Source organism: Chiloscyllium plagiosum, chromosome 11 (assembly GCF_004010195.1).
Source record: "Chiloscyllium plagiosum isolate BGI_BamShark_2017 chromosome 11, ASM401019v2, whole genome shotgun sequence".
NCBI lineage: Eukaryota > Metazoa > Chordata > Chondrichthyes > Orectolobiformes > Hemiscylliidae > Chiloscyllium > Chiloscyllium plagiosum.
In genome coordinates this window covers 23,207,801-23,229,125 of record NC_057720.1, presented here as the reverse complement: position 1 = coordinate 23,229,125, position 21,325 = coordinate 23,207,801, and the positions used below count along the sequence as shown (strand labels likewise).

Here is a 21,325-nt window from a genome sequence, read left to right as displayed (position 1 = left end):
GAAGGTATATGGCGTACTGGCTTTTATTGGTAGAGGAATTGAGTTCCAGAGTCCTGAGATCATGTTTCAGTTGTATAAGACTCTGGTGCGGCCTCGTCTGGAGTATTGTGTGCAGTTTTGGTCGCCATACTATAGGAAGGTTGTGGAGGCACTGGAACGGGTGCAGAGGTGGTTTACCAGGATGTTGCCTGGTATGGTAGGAAGATTGTGTGAGGAAAGGCTGAGGCACTTGGGGTTGTTTTCATTGTAGAAAAGAAGGTTTAGGGGTGACTTGATAGAGGTGTACAAGATGATTAGGGGTTTAGATAGGGTTGACCATGAGAACCTTTTTCCACGTATGGAGTCAGCTATTACGGGGGGGCATAGCTTTAAATTAAGGGGTGGTAGGTATAGGACAGATTCTTTACTCAGCTTCTTTACTCAGCGAGTCGTGAGTTCATGGAATGCCTTCTTTACTCAGCGAATCGTGAGCTCATGGAATGTCCTGCCAGTAGCAGTGGTGGACTCTCCCTCTTTATGGGCATTTAAGCGGGCATTGGATAGGCATATGGAGGATAGTGGGCTAGTGTAGGTTAGGTGGGCTTGGATCGGCGCAACATCGAGGGCCAAAGGGCCTGTACTGCGCTGTATTTTTCTATGTCTATGTCTAAATGTATGAGAGCCTAAAGCTCATTTTGAACATTGATTCTTAAAAACAGGTTCAAAATTAAATTTAAAAATTTGCTGACTGCATTGTTTCCACGTCAAAGGTCATCACAAAATAAAACACTAGCTAATCTCAGTTCTAATAACAGTTGAGAATCAACAACTGTTTCCAAGATACAAGAAATAGGATGAAAAAAATAGTAGGGCGCCTCGTAACAATTATTATCCAGTCACTCTGACCAATAACATGTTGAAAGAATTTAGCTTCATGTAAGCTTTTAAAAGGAAGAAAGTAAGTTGGAAAGGTGGAGGGTTTAATGAAGAAATTAGAGTGTGAAAGCAGGGCAGCAAATGAGGTGAAGAGCTAAACAAAAGACCAAGAGTCAGAGAGAGGGAGGCTTGGGGAGAAGATATGAATATATCGAAAAGATTGCAAAAGTGAAGGGAGATAGAACATGAAAACTGTCTAATTCATCTATGTACAGAGGAAACTCGATTATCCAAATACCAATTATCCGAAAATTGGATTATCCGAAGGAGGTCTCAAGGTCCCGATTGAAACATTACATCAAAGACGCGTTTCCTACAGTGATTGCGTCTTTTGTTTACAGTGATTTAACAGGCACCATCTCCAAATGACTGACCTACCACCCTCTCTCTCCAGCCACACTTTCCCTGGAGTTCTTCAGAGGGGTGTACCCTAACCACACCCCCACCCCCACCCTCGCTTCCCCAGATAATCTCGCCAACATTGTCCTGCACAGGGCAAATGTGGAATCTGTCAAAAAAGTAGCAGTAAAAAGTTGCGCGCACGCGCTATTTGGAGACTTACTTCACTAAAGCAGCAGCAGCCACCTTATTATTGGTGTCCAGTCCGGCTGCCCCAGAGAGGGGCAGGGTGAGAGGGTACACGACAGGGGCAGCGTTGGACAGGGTCGAGGGGCGGTGTTGTATGGGGTCGGGGAGCAGAGTCAGGCGGGGGGGCAGGGCTGGACGGGGTTGAGGGGTGGGCGGGGGCATTGTGAGCAGGGTCTCGCATGTTGTGTCCTGCTGCAGTCTCCTTAAAGGGAAGCAGACCAAGCTCCAGAGGAAAATCATTTAATCAATTAACCGAAATATCAATTATCCGAACGAAATAGTGCCCACCCATCTCACCTCGGATAATCGAGGTTCCCCTGTAGTTCAGGAAACAAATCTGCAATTCTAGTCCGGCCTTCATGCAACACTGGACTCATTGCAATGAGGTTGATTCTTAACTGTCCTCTGCAATAGTCTAGCAAGTCACTCAATCATAGAATCCCTCCAAATGTGAAATGAGGTCATTCAACCCAACAAGCCTACACCAACCCTTCAAAGAGCATTCCACCCAGTTTCAGCCCCCTTCCTATTACCTGTAATTACCATGCTAACCCACCTAGTCTGGCCATCCCCAAACGCTACAGACAATTTCACATGCTTAATCCACCTAACCTGCACATCTCTGGATTGTGGGAAGAAACTGCAGCACCAGGCAGACACCCATGCAAACATAGGGAATGTAAACTCTACACAGAGAGTCACCCAAGCTGGAATTGCACCTAGTTTCCTGGCATTGTGAGCCAGCAGTGCTAACCACTAAGCCACCATGCCACCCACAGCTCAAGTGTAACAGGGTATGAGCAACAAATGCAGACCTTACCAACAATGCTGATTTCCCATGAAAGAATAACGAATAAAAACCTGATTGGAATGGCTGAAGAAAATGAAGTTCCTCATCAATGTGAAGAGGGTTTCAAAATCATTAAAAGTAAATTATTGTGGCAGACATACAGAGTATTGTTAAAGACTTTCCAGTCTTATCTGCAAAAGCAAATGATTGACAAATCATTTATTCATCCTTCTGACACTCATCTGGATAACAGGCTTAACATACAAAAACTTACTTTCACTATGAGGAGATAACAGTACTGAGCTCAGCAGAATCGCATGGAATTTGATCATTAGCAGGAGTGACATAATTGGCATGGCAGAATCTGGGCCAGCAACAGTAAAACTTTTAAGTATATCATACAATGTCAGTGAATTAGATTGAAAATAATGACTTAGCAGCTTAAAAAATTACAAACTGATTTGTTCCACATTTGCTTTACATTTCATAACTGCAGCTTAATTTTTACATTAAATAAGAGAAAATGTCAGCATATTTTGTGCAATGCTGTGAGGCTAAACTATAGTCTCTAGAACTCAGACTGTGTGAAAATGGCAGTACAGTCATTAAAGTAAACTGAAAACTCAAGGCCACTGGTTCCATGAAGTGATAGAAAAATCCCATGAGCAACGAACCAGACGGAACCTAAATGTCAATTAAAGACTCAATTGACAGCTTCATCTTAATTTTGCAATATTCATATGAAAAATAGTAATTAAATGCTGTCATACTAAAAACAATTTCAACACTATCCCAAACTTAGTACAACATTGCTCTATTTGGAATACAAAGCAGTAAAAACGTATCTTCTGCAAAAAATGTGGGAAAATGCTTTATGAACTTTTGAACAACTAGTTTTTTTGCTTAAAATCAAGTTTCCTTCCTAATTCTAAATTCATTTGTTTTCAAAAACAAATGATGTTTGATATCAAGCAGAGTATCTTGAAAGAATCCATTGTAATGACATGGGATTAGATTAGATTAGATTAGATTACTTACAGTGTGGAAACAGGCCCTTCGGCCCAACAAGTCCACACCGACCCGCCGAAGCGCAACCCACCCATACCCCTACATTTACCCCTTATTACCTAACACTAAGGGCAATTTAGCATGGCCAATTCACCTAACCTGCACATCTTTGGACTGTGGGAGGAAACCGGAGCACCCGGAGGAAACCCACGCAGACACGGGGAGAACGTGCAAACTCCACACAGTCAGTCGCCTGAGTCGGGAATTGAACCCGGGTCTCTGGCGCTGTGAGGCAGCAGTGCTAACCACTGTGCCACCGTGCCGCCCACTAACCCGTCGGCTAATTTAAACCCAACAGACAGAGAAGTTCACCTCATGCCGTAACCTGTTAAATTTCGTGAGGCAAAGAACTATCCCAGATGTCACTATTTAAAGTAAAAATTAAAGAATAAAACTGTTAAGTCCAAATAAGAACGTGGGACAACTATTTACAACTCCTTTCTCTTAAGCCTATTTTTACCTCCCACTCTACTAGTCCCATAAAAAAAGACAATTAAGATTTACAAAAACAAAAGAATCACGTTTCAAAACCAGTCAGCTTTGTTAATTCTCCTTTGTAGATTTTTCTCTGTATTTACCTGGGTCATCTGTATGCTACCAGCAACATAACCTGGTGCACTTCGGCCCATTTCTTCTCTGCACTAACCTGCTGTGGTCTCAATTTTTGTCTTAGGATTCTATCTTTTAGATAATAACGCTCAAGAATGTTCTCTGCCTCCTTTTCTGAGTACGCATTCACACATATATCTTTCATTGTTTTGTTTTTCTGGTGCAAGTCCCTTAGCCCGTCAGGACTAAACACTGCTGTCTGACCCCCTGCTTGTTCAGGTTTTTCCTACACCATTACGTCAAACCAGATATCTGCTAACTGAACCCCACTTCATCTTTCTTTTTAGTTTTTGCTTTGTGCTGTGATTTATGACAGTGGGATCTTGTTACTCCACAGTCTGGGAAAATACCAAGACGTTTTTCTTTTGACTCCTCACTTTCTTGATCTTCCTTGGGTTTTTCCACAACCACTCCCAGCTTGGACCCTTCTAAATCATTCCCAAAAACAAACTGAATTCCTGGAACTGACATCCTTGTCAATCACCCCCACTGTTACTTCTCTAGTCTTGAGTTGGCACTCCAACCTGGTCTTACATAGGGAAATGCTAAAATTCTGTCCATCTATTCCACAAAGTACCACACTCTCAGGTGTGCAAACAGATCAGAAAGTGTGCAAACACACATCTCAAAAGACTGGTTAGATTCTGTATCTCTCAAAATTATAACTTATTGCCCTTCTCTCCTTGTTCTAAGTAAACTTTACACAGGCGAATTCTTTAGAGAGGTGAGGCACTAACTCCATACCCAGCCCCTGCCTAGGCTGTGCACTCTCCTGCAGCTCCTCGGCTCTTCTTGGAGTTTCGTTTACTACTTTCACTAATGCCACTGGCTTAGCTTGTTTTACCACATCTTTTCCCACAGTGCCTTTTTTTAAATGACCTGCACTGTGACTTTACATGTCCCACTTTACCACAGTGGAAATACCTTTTCCTAGTGCCCTTCTTCAACCACCAGTGTTGTAATTTTCTGTGTCCCACTCCATTACAGTGAAAAAAACTGAGGCCTTTCACATCCTTTCCACCCTCTTGGGTTTCTTTAATCGGTGGTAGACACTTACCAGTGTTCTCTACTCTGTTTCATAGTATAGGATCTGCTCTTCTCCCAACTTCTATCCCCCACAGGATGAAATTCTGGCCGGAAGCCTGTCTTATGCACCAACATGTATCCTTCTGCTAACTCTGCTGCCCTTCTACTTCCTGAACATTCTGTTCATCCACGGGAATTCTTATCTCTGGAAGTGAGTTTTTAAATCCAGCAGCATAATTTCTCGTAGAGCCTCAAAAGGTCCTATCAATCTTTAAAGCCCGCAGCCTTCGATCAAAATGACTATGTTTAATTCTTTCAAATTCAACACAAGTCTGACCTGGTTTCTCCTTTATGTTACTGAAGCGCTGTCTATACGTTTGTGGTACCAATTCATAAACACTTAAAACACCCTCTTTGATCTCTTCATAACCTCTTGACCCTTTATCTGACAGTGTGGCAAATACTTCACTAGCTCTGCCCACCAGTTTAATCTGAACTAGCATTACCCATAAATCCTCAGGCCACCACATCTGCTTAGCCAATTTTTCAAATGAAATAAGGAAGGCTTCGACATCTTTCTCTTCAAAACGTGGCAGTTTTGACATATTTGCATATATCACGACCTTCTCTGTTAATCTCCATCCTGTTAAAGTGATTTTGTTGACTAAGTTGCAACTTCAAGTTCCAAGTCGCTCTCTTTTTGGTCAGCTGAGAACCTTCTTTCTCATTCTCTTTCCTCTCGCTCTCTCTCTCCCCCTCTTTCTTCTTTCCCTTTGCTCAGCTAAGAATCTTCCTCTCTTTCCCCTCTCTCGTTCCCCCCACCCCTTGCTTTTTGTTGAACTTCTAACTCCATTTTCCTCAACTGCAATTTAAGTTTTTCTAACTCTACTGCACTTGTCTGTTTCTCTGACACACCTAAGTGTTTGAGTAATCCCCATAAATTTCAGCTTTACTTTTGTCCTTGGTTAAACCCAATTCTAATCTCTTTGCTAATTTTAAGAGCATGATTTCTTTTTCTAAGCTTTCTTGGCAAATCTGGGAATCATCTTCAAAACCTAGGACCTGTTTAGCCACTTTAAGAGCCATTTCTCTCACTTTTAATTTAACCAACCACAAGTAACCGAAATTAAACAAATTGTCTCATCTTCGTTTTACTTTAAGATCTAGGACACGAATCTGCAAGTGTTTAAATCTACTGGGCTTTTTTCCCTCATACCCCAAATCATTAAAATTAAAATGCAGAGTGGGGAAGTGATTAAAAAAAAAACATGATTGGGGTGTTACAACTTACTTTCCTATAGCAAATGATTAAAATATGGAGAAAGGATAGCTGGAGAATTCTGGGAGAGATGAATGATTATAAAGCAATATTTTCTTTGCAACTATATATTTAACCTCTAACCAAAAAGTTTAGGATAGTAAATGCAGCAGAGGGGAAAAGTATGAGAAAACGAACAGGTGGAGGATAAGTGGGAACAAAGTACGAGGGTAAAGCAACTGTGATAAGCAGAGTTAAGGGGGAAGAGAAATTTCCCGTTGACTACAATTTCAAAGAATGCAACATCCAAAATAAAATCTGCAGTGCTTGATGACTTGTTTTAGCAGCAAAAAGTGGTAAAGGACTCAAACATGGAAAAGAACGTCAGAAACAGAAAAAGAGACAAAGCATGAAGCAATAACATAAGGACAAAGGAAGATAGAGTTAGGAGATTCTGACTTGTCATTGAATACACTTTCTATTATCTTATAATTTAATAAATTTAACTTCGGTTGGCACTTGACACTAATTTCCTATGTGCAATTTTAGAACAGAAACAACATAATTTTGCCATGCTATAATCAAACAAATTTCAAATACTGCAGTGCCATCAGTGGCAAGATTTTGTAATTTCAGTGTGACAGGAACACTAACTGAAGGAATGATCAGACTCAGAACAAAATGCATGACTTTAAAATAAAGAATGAATCATCTCTTTATATGCTCTTGTTCTGTTATTCCAACACTGCTTCAAGACTAATTTGGCCTGGACTCTCAGTAGAAAAGCTTTCAGGGTCTGATTGGCAAAGGACACTGGCACTCAGTGTGCAGAGCCAGTAAGTCTATTACCTTGGGCTTTGCCCTTTTACAGGGCTGAGCGCCACTGTTACTCCAAGGGAGAAGGCTTTGGCTCACTACCTCAGCACGGGCCATGGTTACTGCTGCTGATTGGAACATAAAACATTACAGGCCCTACAGCCCTTGATGTTGCGCCAACCTGTGAAACCAATCTGAAGCCCATCTATCCTACACTATTCTATTCTCCTCCATATGCCTATCCAACGACCATTTAAATGCCCTTAAAGTTGGCGAGTCTACTACTGCTGCAGGCAGGCAATTCCACACCCCTACTACTGAGTGAAAAACTTACCTTTGACATCAATCCTATATCTATCACCCCTCAATTTAAAGCTAATGTCTCCTCATGCAAGTCATCACCATCCAAAGAAAAAGGCACTCTCTGTCCAACCTATCTAACCCTCCGATTATTTTATGTCTCAACCACCTTCTCTCTAATAAAAACGGCCTCAAGTCCCTCAGCCTTTCCTCGTAAGACTGTCCCTCCATACCAGGTAACAGCCTAGTAAATCTCCTGAATCCTTTCCAAAGCTTCCACATCCTTCCTATAATGCGGTGACCAGAACTGTACGCAATACTCAGTGTGGCTGCACTAGAGTTTTGCAGAGCTGCAGCATGATCTCGTGGCTCCGAAACTCAATCCCCCTACTAAAAAAGCTTAAACACTGTATGCATTCTTAACCTGGGTGTCAACTTTCAGGGACGTATGTACATAGACATCAAGATCTCTCTGTTCATCTACACTACCAAGAATCTCACCATTAGCCTAGTACTCAGCATGCATGTTAATCCTTCCAAAGTGAATCACCTCACACTTTTCTGCATTAAACTCCATTTGCCACCTCTCAGCCCAGCTCTGCAGCTTATCTGTTGGACTTCTGTAACCTACAACATCCTTCGCCACTATCCACAGCTCTAGTGACCTTAGTATCATCTGCATATTTACTAACCCATTCTTCTAAAAATGACAAACAGCAGTGGCCTGAAAACACATCCTTGCAGTAGAACACTAGTAACTGAACTTCAGGATGAATATTTTCCCATCAACCACCCCCTCTGTCTTCTTTCAGCTAGCCAATTTCTGATCCAAAATGCTAAATCACCCTCAATTCTATGCCTCTGTATTTTGTAAAATAGCCTACTGTGGGGAACGTTATCAAATGCCTTACTGAAAGCCATATACACCACATCAACCACTTTACCCTCATCCACCTGTTTGGTCACCCTCTCAATAAGATTTGAGAGGCACGACCTACCTTTCACAAAACCGTGTTGACTATTCCCTAACCAACCTATTCCTTTCCAGATGATTATAAATCTTATCTCTTATAACCTTTTCCAACACAGAAATTTGCTGATGACTACAGTTTCCAAGAATGCATCATCCAAAATAAAATCTGCAGTGTTTGATGACTTGTTTTAGCAGCAAAAAGTGGTAAAGGACTCAAAAGTGGAAAAGAACATCAGAAGTGAGTTCACTGGTCTACAATTACCAGAGTTGTCTCTACTTCCCTTCATTTGCTATCCGCCAGTCTTCTGGCACTATTCCTGTAGACAATGACAACGTAAAAGATCAAAGCCAAAAGGCTCTGCAATCTCTTTCCTGGCTTCCCAGAGAATCCTAAGATAGATCCCATCCGGCTTATTAGGCTTCCTCTTCATGACTAGGCCAGATGATTTTGTCAAGATTGCCATATATTGAGAAAGGTGGTTGGATGAATGGCAGGCAGGGAAAGAGGACCCCACAGGGAAGCCTCAATCACTTGATGTTTCGATTCTTACTATGGCGTAGTAAATGCAAGTAAATGTAATGCTCATGAGCAATCAATTGAGGTGAAAGAAATGGCTGTACCATTGAATGATTTGTCTCACTGAAGTGTGTCTTGATATTAAAAAGGCTTGGAACGATTTTCTAGACTACTAACCCAGTGTAACGGACCAGACTAGACCCCAAAATATATTAAGGTGGCCTAGATCCTAACTTCTTATTTTAAAAGAAAATGTGAGGTGTTACGTCCCAGATGCAATTCAATTAGTCAAAGTATTCGACATTAAGCAAAGTATAAATTTATTCTAATACTATAATTAAAATACAAAAAAAAACTCGGAACAATTCAATTTGCAAGAATAATAGATAATTTTACTACTAAACAGTACTTGTTCCAAGATAGTAACAACCCATAAACACACCCTTGGCAAAAGGCAAATTCAGAAAACAGCATTGTCTCACATGCAATTCCAGCAGCCCAGGAGAGAAAACCCTGAGTGAACGCATGCGAGAGAGAAGCGACTGGGAGAGACTCACTGTCTTCCAACCCTGCTGAGACCCCAGCAACTGCTGCTGCTGAAAAAAAACTACAAATCCTGGTTCTATACGAGCTCGATCCCATCCATTCAGATTGCTTCTATTGCTACAATCTTGAAACAAAAAACCCAAGCCCTCAAACTGTTTGCTCTGGTGGTTTTGGTAGACTGCATGACACCTCTGCCTTAAAATCTCTCCAAAAAAAAAGAGATAAAATAACCTCAAAGCAACAGGACCGTCATTCCAGTGTAATCAGCACTATGCCACTGCCTCCTCTTTAAAAGAAATTGTGGTGCAGTACATTGTCTGTTCAGTGCAAGGCATTTTTTTCTGCTGTAGTTTAACTTTAATGGAAGGAACCTATTGTTTCAATCTTATTTATAGTTTGGCTAGTCTGGCCAATCAATTTAAAAAGAAACAAAACCAGAGGTTGCTGGAATAGCTTTACAGGTCTGGCAACACCCATGAAGAGAAATTAGTGTTAACGTTTTGCAGCCAGTGACCCTTCCTCACAAACATCATTTACCTCATTAGAACTTTCACTAATCACTCCTTTGACAGCTTCTAATGGCTTTGCACCTCCATATTTTAAATGCAAGACGGATGATGAACATTTCCTGGTAAAACAGCACGTTGACAGGTTTGCTCGAGGACAGGATTACAATAGTCAGGTATATTTGTCAAGGTTTAACCACATTACTTCTCACTTCTGTTGCTGCATCCTGTTAAAGAGCCTTTCGTCCCCCATCTCCGATTTTGCATTAATAATATTCAAAATGTTTGAACAGGTATTAAAAACATTTCAGTGTACATTTTTAATTCCAGTCTCAAACTTTTCTTCCAGGTTGCTTGCAACAATGTTCAGAGAATTCACTTATGAATGCTCAGATTGTACATGAAGACTAGGAGATGGAAAACAATAGCAAAAAGGATGGAATCAGTGTGGAATTAGAATGGCCACTGGCAGTGAGAAAGATGTTGCAGTGGAGAGAGAAGAACAATGGTATGGGTGGTGGTGGTAGTGAACATTGAGAATCTAGAGAATCCAGAATTTCCAGAAAAATTGGTGGTAGATGAATTGAGCGGTACAGCAAGAGAAAATAAAAGTAAAATGTCGAAAGAGGAATGTAAAGAATATAAAGCCAGCAGCATTTTAAAAAATTGAAAAGGATTATGAGAAAAGAGTAGAATCATGGTTTCCTTTCCGAGAGTCAGAAAAAAAACTAAAGAAATCATCAGCCTGAATTAGACTAGAAAATAGTTACTGCAAATTAGCATTGTATTTTAAAAAACACCGGAATGGAAGAAAAGAAACACCAGGAACATTAGTTAAAAGAGGCAGAGTTATATTTTAAAAGAAAGTGCATCAACGTGAATTAATAAAAAACTATACTTAGAATAAGAAACAACAGGAGAGACACTGAAAAAATATAAACATCAGGAAACTAAATAAGTTAAAGTAACAAACTGCTGAGTGCTACGATTCATATCTCTGCCAGCACCGCACTGTCGGCTCAGCATTGAAAAGTTTGGAAAAAGCAGCGCAGTATGAGGATGATCAGAAGCAGACTCCATCATTCGGGTTCTTTTGAAAGTTTCAAGGAGGTTTAAAGGTCAAAACTAGAATCACAGGGTGGAGTAAGGCAAAAGAAATTGCACAAAGTACAGAATCAAGGGGAAAAAAAAGTGAACCAGATGAAAAATCTTAAAGTATGTGCACAGATGAAACAGCCAGAAGAAATTGAGAGAGAGACTTAATGGATCAAGGTTTATAAATGTTGGAGTGGGGCTGAGAAGTGGGTGACCCTTTAAGAAATGTTTCTCAAGACTGTTATAGCCATGCTGTTGTTTCTTGTTCTCTTATTATATCTTCTGTCAGATTGGCTTAGTATCATCTTTGTCACTGGTATATCAGAAGGTCACAGGTTCAAGCCATGCTCCAGAAAATGAATAATTTAGGTTAACGCTTCAGTGCAACTGGAGAATTCTGTAATTTGGCATTGCTTGGATAAGATGTTAAAACAAATGATGGTTCAAATAGATTTGAAAGGCACTATTTCACAGATTATTCATCTTTGCAGGAGAGAGATTATTGAAAAGATCAACATGACTTTTAACAAAACATGATTTGGAGATGACAGTGTTGGACTGGGGTGTACAAAGTTAAAAGTCACAACACCAGGTTATAGTCCAAAAGGTTTCATTGGAAGCACTAGCTTTCGGAAAACTGCTCCTTCATCAGGTGGTTGATGAAGGAGCGGCGTTCCGAAAGCTAGTGTGCTTCCAATTAAATCTGTTGGACTATAACCTGGTGTTGAGAGATTTTTAACTTTTAACAAAACAGCCAGTCATTCAAGGTTCCACAAACAACAATGGAATACGATGAACTTGCTTTAATGACAACAGGAAGGTGTTCATTCAGTCACTGAGAAACACTTTGTTAGGTCTGCAGCATAGAAACTATGCTGTATATCTTCTGTGTTACCAAGTTATCTGCTGAGGAAGCAATATAGCAATTCCTCTCGTTAGGTCAAAAACCTTCAACACTCAAGAAGTTCACAACCTAAGAAAAAGCAACCTGCTTAACAGGCATACCATCTCCCACTCTGAATGTACACCCTCCATGGATTGTGGCAGCAGTGTACATCAACTCAGCAAGGCTCCTTCAACTGTCCCTTCCAAATCTTCACACTATCTCCCAGAAAGAGGACAGCAGCAAACACATGGAAACTTCACCACCTGTTTCACTCGACACATAGCATTCTTACTTGGAAGTATATTGCTGTTGCTTCACTGTCTCTAGGTCAAAGTCCTGGGGCTCCTTCCGCAATAGCACTTAGGATACTCTTACATCACATGGGATTATAGCAAGAGCCCATCACCACCTTCTCAAGGGTAATTAGGGAAAGGTTGGCCTCAGTGGTGATCACATACGACAAATAAATAAAACAAGCAGAGGACTGTAACGACGCTGATTGGCTGTAGGGGTGAAGATTTGTATTGGTGTAGTCACCACTTCAAACAGTGGTTTGTGGAGGGGGCAATTGTTGTCAATTGTTGTCAAGGGGCAATTCAATCCCAAACAGTACTTCAGTGTTTCCTTCCCTCCCTCCTTCTCTACTGTCAAAGTCATTTGGCAGAACGTCTCATCGCCAGAACTTTCAAACAAGCACTAGGACATCGCTTGGCTGGTGGTGAGAAGGGCTTTGCCTGAGAGATCCTTTATGTATCCCCGGACTGGCTGCGCCACCGCACGCTGCCCTCGAAGTGGCTAAGGAGGGGATGACACTGTCACACTCTCCCTTCTGGAATGTGCTTATGCCTGGAGAGGAATGCAGTGGTATTTGTCAAGGTGTTCATTCAGTGAGAAACAAGGCTCATACCAAGCAGCTCCATGACTTGTTGCACCATGGTTGGCTCTGCTGCAGAGAGGAAGTGTTAAAAAGTGTGCCGGGCAATAGTTATAGGGGATTAACTATAGGGGATACACAGACTTTTTAACACAAACAAGACCCCAGGATGGTATGCTGCCTCCCTGGTGATAGTGTCAAGGATGTCTCAAAGTGGATGCAGCACATAATGGATGGGGAAGGTGAACAGCCAGTGGTTGTGGTACACATCGGTAATAACAGTGATAAGGTCCTAAAAGCAGAATACAGGGAGCTGGTAAGAAAGTTAAGGAATTGGACCTCAAAAGGTAGTGATCTCAGGATTACTACTGATGCCATGTGCTAGTCAGAGTAGGAATGACAGGATGGATCTGATGAATACTTGGCTGAAAAGATGCTGTCGGGTGAGGGTTCTGGATTCCTGGGGCACTGGGATCAGTTCTGAGGGAGGTGGGATCTGTACAAATAGGACAGGTCATATCTGGGCACAACTGAGACTGATGTCCCAAGGGGAGTGTTCTCTAGAACGGTTGGGGAGGGTTTAAACTAATGTGCCAGGGACTGGGAATCTTTGTAAGGAATCAGAAGGAGGGAGCGAGAACAAAAACGAAAGGTAGAAAAGGGAATAAGAAAAGTGATAGACAGAGAAACATGGACAAAATTCAAACAGGGCTACCGAGAAAAATATTGTAGCAAGACAAACAATGTTCAAAAGACAAGCTTAAAGGCTTCATGCTTTAACACAGAGCATTTACAATAAAATGGATGAACTAACCATGCAGATAAACGTAAACAGGTGTGATAATAATTTAGATTAAGGAGACGTGGCTGCAGGGTGACCCAGGATGGGAACTGAATGTCCCAGGGTATTTGGTATTCTGAAAGGACAGGCAAAAAAGAAAAGGTGGTGTAGTGGCATTGCTGGTTAAAGAGGAAATTAACACAATAGTGAGAAGGGATATTAGTTCTGACAATGTGGAGTCTGTATGGGTAGAGTTGAGAAATACCAAGGAGCAAAAAAAACATTTAGTGGGTGTCATATATAGACTCCTAAACTGCAGTGATGATGTTGGGAATGGCATTGAACAGGAAATTAGAAATGCATGTGGTAAGGGAATATTGGTGATCATGCGTGACTTTAATCTGCACATAGACTGGGCAAATCAAATTAGCCACAATGCTGCAGAGAAGGAATTCCTGGAGTGTATACGGGATGGTTTTCTTGACCAATATGTGGAGGAACCAACTAGAGAGCAGGCCATCTTAGACTGGGTACTGTGCAATAAGAAGGAAATCATTGCTAGTCTAGCTGTGCGAGACCATAACATGAGAGAATTTTTTAAGATGGAGAGTGAGATAGTTGATTCGGAGATTTGAGTGCAGAATCTTAATAAAAGAAGCTATGAAGATATGAGGCATGAGTTGGTCTTGATAGATTGGGAAGAGTTACTTAAAGGGATGACAGTGGATAGGCAACGGCAAATGTTCAAGGAACACATGGGGGAACTGCAACAACTATTTATTCCCATCTGGCACAAAAGCAAAATGGGTAAGAGAGCCAATCAATGACTTACTGAGGAAATTAGAGATAGTATCCAATCCAAGGAAGAAGCGTACAGATTGGCCAAGACACAAAAATAGATCTGAGGTTGGGAGCAGTTTAGAATTCAAAGAAGGACCAATGGATTGATTAAAAAGAAGAAAATACAGTACAAAAGCAAGCTGCAGGGAACAAAGACTGACACTGAGTTTCAATAGGTATGTGAAGGAGAGAGAGATTGGTGAAGACAAATGTAGGTTCCCTACAGACAGAAACGGGGGAATGTATAATAGGGGACAAAGAAATGGCTGAGCAACTGAATATATACTTTGGTTGTCTTCACAAAACAGGACACAAATCAGAAACCAGAAATGTTGGAGAATACAAGATTTAGTGAGAGGGAAGAATTGAGTGAGATCAATATTAGTAGAGAAGGGGTGCTGGGAAAATTGAAGAGATTGAAAGTGGATAAATCTCCAGGGCCTGATAATCTATGTCCCAGAATACTTAAGGAGTGATTCTAGAAATAGCAGATGCACTGGTGGTCATCTTCCAGGATTCTACAGACTTTGGTACAATTCCTGCAGATTGGAAGGTAGCTGATGTCACTCCAATATTCAAAAAGGGAGGTAGAAAGAAACCAGGGAATTGCAGACCGGTAAGCCTAAAATCGGTAGTGGGGGAAAATTCTTGAATCATTATCAAGGACTTTATAGCGGAGGAATTAGAAAGCAGTGGCAGGATCAGACAGAGTCAGCATGGATTTATGAAGGGGAAATCAAGCTTGACAAATCTGTTAGAATTCTATGAAGATGGAACTAATAGAGTTGACAAGGGGGAGCCAGTCTACATGGTATATTTGGACTTTCAGAAAACATTTCAAAGTCCTGCATAAGAGATTATTATGCAAGATTAAAGTGCATTGGATTGGGGAAAGTGTATTAAGATGGATAGAAAACTGATTGACAGAGAGGAAACAAAAAGAGTATTGCAATAAGGATTGGTGCTAGGACCTCAACTAAGCACAATATACATTAATGGTTTGGATGAGGGAACAAAATGTAACATCTCAAAGTTTGCAGATGATACCAAGTTGGGTGGGAGGGTGAACTGTGACGAGGATGCAGAGATTCTTCAGTATGATCTGGACTAGTTGGGTAAGTGGGCAAATCAATGGCAGAAGCAGTAAAATTTGGATAAACGTGGAGGTTATTCACTTTGGAAGCAAAAACAAGGCAGCAGATTACTATTTGAATGGCTGTAAACTGGGAGAGAGGAGTGTGCAGCGGGACCTGGGTGTCCTTGCGCACCAGTCGCTGAAGGTAAGCATGGTACAGCAGCAGGTGGTAAAGAAGGCAAATGGTATGTTGGCCTTCAATGTGAGAGGTTTCAAGTACAGGAGCAGGGGTATGTTATTGCAATTACACAGGGCTTCGTTGAGGCCACACCTAGAATGTCATGTGCAGTTTTAGACTCCATTTCTGAGAAAGGTGCTCTCGCTCTCGAGGGAGTGCAGTGAATGTTTACCAGGCTGATTCCAGGGATGGTGGGACTCACATGTGAGGAGAGGTTGACTCAGTTAGGATTGTTTTTGCTGGAGTTCAGATGAGTGAGGGGGGATCTCAGAGAATTAGAAAATTCTAACAGGACCAGACAGGGTAGATGCAGGATGTTCCCGATGGTGGGTGCGTCCAGAACCAGGGGTCACAGTCTGAGGATTCAAGGTGGACATTTAGGACTGAGATGAGGAGACACTTCTTCATCCAAAGAGTGGCGAGCCTGTGGAATTCCTTACCACAGGAAGCAGCTGATGCCAAAACATTGAATGTATTCAAGAGGTGGCTAGACATTGAACTTGGGGCAAATGGGATCAAAGCTTATAGAGAGAAAGCAGGATTAGGCTATTAAGTTGAACTATCAGCCACAATAGTGATGAACAGCTGAGCAGGCTCAAAGGGCCAAATGGCCTCCTCCTGCTCCTATCTTCTATGTTTCTATTAATCACAGAATCATTAAGGTGCAGAAAGAGCCCAGTACTCATTATGCCTGCATTGGCTTTCTGATAATTTTAACTTATTCCTGCCATCCTGCATTTTCCCCAACACCCTGCACATTGGAAGATTATTTAAATGGAGACAATGTAACTATTAATGCCTCAGTTGAACCTGCTTCCACTACAATTCCAGACAGTGAATTCTACATTCTAATTATTCTACATGTAAAGATTTTTTTATGTCGCCTTCTCTTCTTTTGCAAAAATACTTTTAAGTTGTGCCCTGTTGGGGAGGAGACAGAGATAGACTGCTGTAGTTAACTGTACAGCTGGGAAGATACACAACTCGTGTATGGACCTCAGTAAGGAACCAAGTGCAGTTGATAGATCTATGCTATTTCAACTCAGCAGAAAGTTCGAGGAATTGATATATGGCTAAGTGTTAGAGTCAGGACCCAAGGAAAGTTCTCGAGCTGAAAAATTGGGAAAGTTGCTAAATCTTTGTTGGGCGAAGCTGTGAGGTGCTTGTAAAGAGTTTATGAATATTAATACAGCTGCTGAGAGGATGAAGTTTGAAAAATGTGATAAATGTGAGGCGTTGCCCTTTGGCAAGGCAAACCATACCATGGTAGGAATTATACACTTAATGGTAGGGTCCTGGGCAGTACTAGTGATTAAAGAGACCTAGGGTTACAGGTTCATAGGAGCGTTCATTGGTTAGAACAATCAGTACAGGAATTGGAACATCATGTCGTGACTGTACATGACATTTGCAAAGCCACTTCTAGAGTACCGAGTACAATTCTGATTGCCCATCAATTGGAAGGGTGTTGTTAAACTTGAGAGGATGCAGATAAGAGCTACAAAGGTGTTGCCACGACTGGAGGATTTGAGTTAAAGGGAAAGGCTTTCTGAACCCACACTGTTGGCATCACTGGATTGCAAACCAGCCAGACAATTAACTGAGCTAACTGACCCCTATACGAAGAATATAACCCAAACAAAACAACAGCTCAACATATGTCCTTTCTTAAAAAAAACTTATGATATACAGATTAAACTTTAAAGAATAAATCACAAGCATTTAAGTATTGTTACTGCTCAAAACTACTACTGGTAACATTCAGAAGTACAAGGTGGCTTCACGAAGCACTTAATTGTTCTTGTTCCGCATCTTTCTGGCATTTAGTTATCCCACTAATATTCAAAGACACCCCTGCTATTTATGTTGTAAAATAATTTTGAGCAAATTACTTTAAATGAATATTTGCAATTAATCTATTTTGTAAGATAATCTGTCACAAAATATTTCAAAATTGAACTTTTCAGTATTTTCTTTTTAATTTTAAGACTAGTTACCTGAAGTTGAAGATGTTTTTAATATCAGGATGACTTTAAAATAATGATAAATCACACTTTACAAATGAATTAATGAAACTGTCTATAACCCCACTTCCTACATCTATTACTGAAGTAGGCTTTCCTCTCAGACAAAAATCGGAGATTACATCTGAAACTGGTTTTACTCAAACTTTCAGGTTTTCTTTATTCTAGTTTTAGAAACCCAAACCAAGTGTAGAAATCAATAAGGATGCCAATGTTTCTCTACCACTCAATCAGGAGATAAATTTGTTTCCAATCCTATAAAACTGCAAAAATAATAGTTGGTTATACAAATTCTTTCCAATCGAATTAAGAAACTTCAGCTCGTGCAATTGTAAACTGGCAAAATTAGTCTTGTAAATGCTTCTGCTCTGCAGCCAACTGAAAGACAGAAAAGAACGACATCAACATCATTTCTTTTTGCATTCATAGATGGGATTATGGAGTTACTGAGAATTAGGCCAACATTTATTGCTCATCCCTAATTGCCCTCAGCAAGATGGTGCTGAGGCTCCTTCTCAAACCACAGCATTCTCAGTGGTGGGTTGGGGAATAGATACATCCACAGTTAGGATACCTTAAGAAAGGGAATGCAGAATTTTGACCCAACAGTGAAGGAATAGCAATTCAGTTCCAAGAGAGGATGGCGTGGGCATTGGAGGGAAAATGCAAGTATTATACCCATTCCATGCTGGCAAAATGGGAATAATACCTGCATGGAAAATAATGTTGCCTGTTTAATTTCACCTTTTATATGTACCATCAACTACAACAAAGTTGGAGGGTAAAAAAGAATTGATAATTTCCTGAAAAACCTTAGTTCCATTTTTCAGAACTGAAAGCACAAGGTTCCTACAAAGAATAAGGCTACTGACTCCACTCATTCTCTGCCAATTGACTGAAACCAAACCAGACCACTCAAGGTTTTGACCCCAGTGATCACCAAGGCACTGACTTGTGGTTTCATAATAGCACTAATGCTGATCCTGCCTTACTTTATCGGATTAAAAATCACAACACCGGGTTATAGTCCAACAGGTTTAATTGGAAGCACACTAGCTTTCGGAGCGACGCTCCTTACAATCACCTGATGAAGGAGCGTCACTCCGAAAGCTAGTGTGCTTTCAATTAAACATCAGGTGATTGTAAGGAGCGTCGCTCCGAAAGCTAGTGTGCTTCCAATTAAACCTGTTGGACTATAACCTGGTGTTGTGTGATTTTTAACTTTGTACACCCCAGTCCAACACCGGCATCTCCGAATCATTACTTTATCGGTTGCGAGAAACCATTATCTGTAAAGTGTGAGCTATAGATTTGAATATTCCAATGCTCTCCAGGCTGGTCTCCCATCTTTGTCTGAACTTGAACTCTTCCAAACTCTGCAGACCATACTTCCTGAAGAAGGGCTCATGCCCGAAACGTCGATTCTCCTGCCCCTTGGATGCTGCCTGATCTCTGCACTTTTCCAGCAACACACTTTCAGCTCTGATCTCCAGCATCTGCAGTCCTCACTTTCTCCTAGACCATACTTACATCAAGTTCATTCGTGTTTCATCCTCTGCTGCCTAACCAAGACCAATTTCTGCTCGGTCTAAACTCAGGTTAAAATTGTTAATCTTGTTTTCAATTCCATCTACGTCTACATCCTTCCATCTCAAACCTCCTCCAGTATATCTATACTCCAATTCTAATTTCCTCATCTCCCATACTTTCTAGCTCTACTGTTGGTAAATGTACCTTCAGCTTGCATAACTCTTAGCTTTAGAATCCTCTCCTGAAACCACAACTTTTTTCTCCTCCTTTAACACCTGTCAGTTTGACCAAGCTACCCCAATATCCCATACAGCTCAGAGTCATCTCTGCTAATGCACCTGTGAAGCACCTCAGATGCAAATGAGGATGCATTATAGACAAAAGACAAATCTGCTTAAAAATAAAATCTAAGTTAACCAGCTTCTGTGCATTTAGAATTTAGCTGCTTGACAACAGTAAATATTGATTACAGCCAGCAACCAATTCAGGTACAGGGCACAGCTTAAACCACAATCCTTTCAACCACAACTTGTTGTGCAGAATTCCAAGTGCACTGGTTAAAAGTATAATGTGCACTGGTGGGACGAATATTTAACAATTTTAGCAAAGTGACAGTGTGATCTAGAATTTTGTTTCTAGTCATAATCAACTAAATTATTGCCAGGTAGGCTTAAAAGGATCTACTCAAATATTTTTGAATCCATATTTGAAATTAGCACAGCACTAGAATTCCACATCAGGCAATTGTGAAGTATGTTCCTCCGCATCATTTCTGATGGAGTTGCGTTGTGCCTAGATTCCAGTGTTGTGCCTAGATTCCAGTGTGACGCCTGAATTGCTATTAAATGAAAAGTTACTCCAACCTTACATTTCAACAGAAATTTACCCTTATGTACACAATACAGAGGCAAGACAATGTCAGATCTCAACTTAATATAAACAAATATTTACAAAAATAATCAGCCCAAATCAAAAATATAATACAGCAAATTTGTTAAAATCTGAAAATTACTTCCAAACATGACCTGACTTGCCTAATGCATTTTCAAAACAGAAGCTTAAGATTAGGTAGATTATTTTGTACATGCCTAAGCACTTACAAAAAACAATTTATGTAGTTAAGAAAGTTAAAACAAAAACACATCTCAATTATCTGGTTATGAACAAATCTAATTACCAACACTAAAAATACTTTATAGGGGTGGGAACCTTTCCACTCTCCCTCACAATCCAAAGAATCAGACAATTGTAGGAACGCAGTCTGCATTTGAATTCACTCAAGGTGGGTGTGTGTGTGTGTCAAGTATTGACAACAAGTCTCCCTGCAACTGCAGGAGAAAACTCCAAATCCCCCGCTTGCGGCAGTTAAAACAACAAACTCGGCTAATTGGTTTATTTTTGCAAACACAATAAAACAATAAAGATTGGCTCCGCCTGGGAAGGGAAAGGCAGATTCCTTTCAGTGGAAAACCGAGAGTGTGAGTAAAGACATATTTTTAAAAATCACTGCTTTTAAAACAAGGGCCGCAGTGAACTCGCTCCTGGGACAGTTTTCACATTCACCTTGCAGCGGAGCGGCGGGGGAACAAGCCCCAGTGGCCCGGGCTGTGGTGGCTCGGCGGTACCGGCGCTCACATTAAACTTTAACCGGGGAGTTGGAGCGGGCTCCGGCACTGGCAGCGACATGAAGGGAAGGGCGGATAAACTGACCTTACTGAACACCTCCAAGTCATCGTCATCATCGTCTTCCTCAAAACCCAACACGTCCTTCGACAGCGGGTGGGGAACGGCCGCTTTGGCGTTTTTGCCGCCGGCCAAGCCCGTACCTTCCATCGCCCCTTCCTCCAACGGTCGCTGATGTGTCAGCCCGACCTCCGGACCGGCCCCTCCACGTCCTTCGACAGCGGGTGGGGAACGGCCGCTTTGGCGTTTTTGCCGCCGGCCAAGCCCGTACCTTCCATCGCCCCTTCCTCCAACGGTCGCTGATGTGTCAGCCCGACCTCCGGACCGGCCCCTCCCCCACACAGGGGCTGGCCCCAATCACCCCCCCCCACACCCAACCCCAATCAA

The 21,325-nt window shown here is 41.3% G+C and overlaps 1 protein-coding gene across 3 annotated transcripts in view; it reads right to left on the bottom strand.

The window, feature by feature from the left end:
* Nucleotides 1-21,279, bottom strand: part of snx7 (sorting nexin 7) — a 96,210-nt gene extending 74,931 nt beyond the window's left edge. The window contains exons 1-2 of one of the 3 annotated variants that reach the window (XM_043698871.1): nt 21,151-21,279; nt 20,966-21,022 (exon numbers count right to left, since the gene is read on the bottom strand). In XM_043698871.1, the coding sequence (XP_043554806.1) occupies nt 20,966-21,022; nt 21,151-21,216 (123 nt within the window). In that variant the 5' untranslated portion in view covers nt 21,217-21,279. Of the gene's footprint in view, nt 1-20,965; nt 21,128-21,150 lie in introns of those variants that run through there. The other 2 variants (XM_043698872.1, XM_043698874.1) reach the window with 2 other exon arrangements.
* Nucleotides 21,280-21,325: the final 46 nt, after the last annotated feature.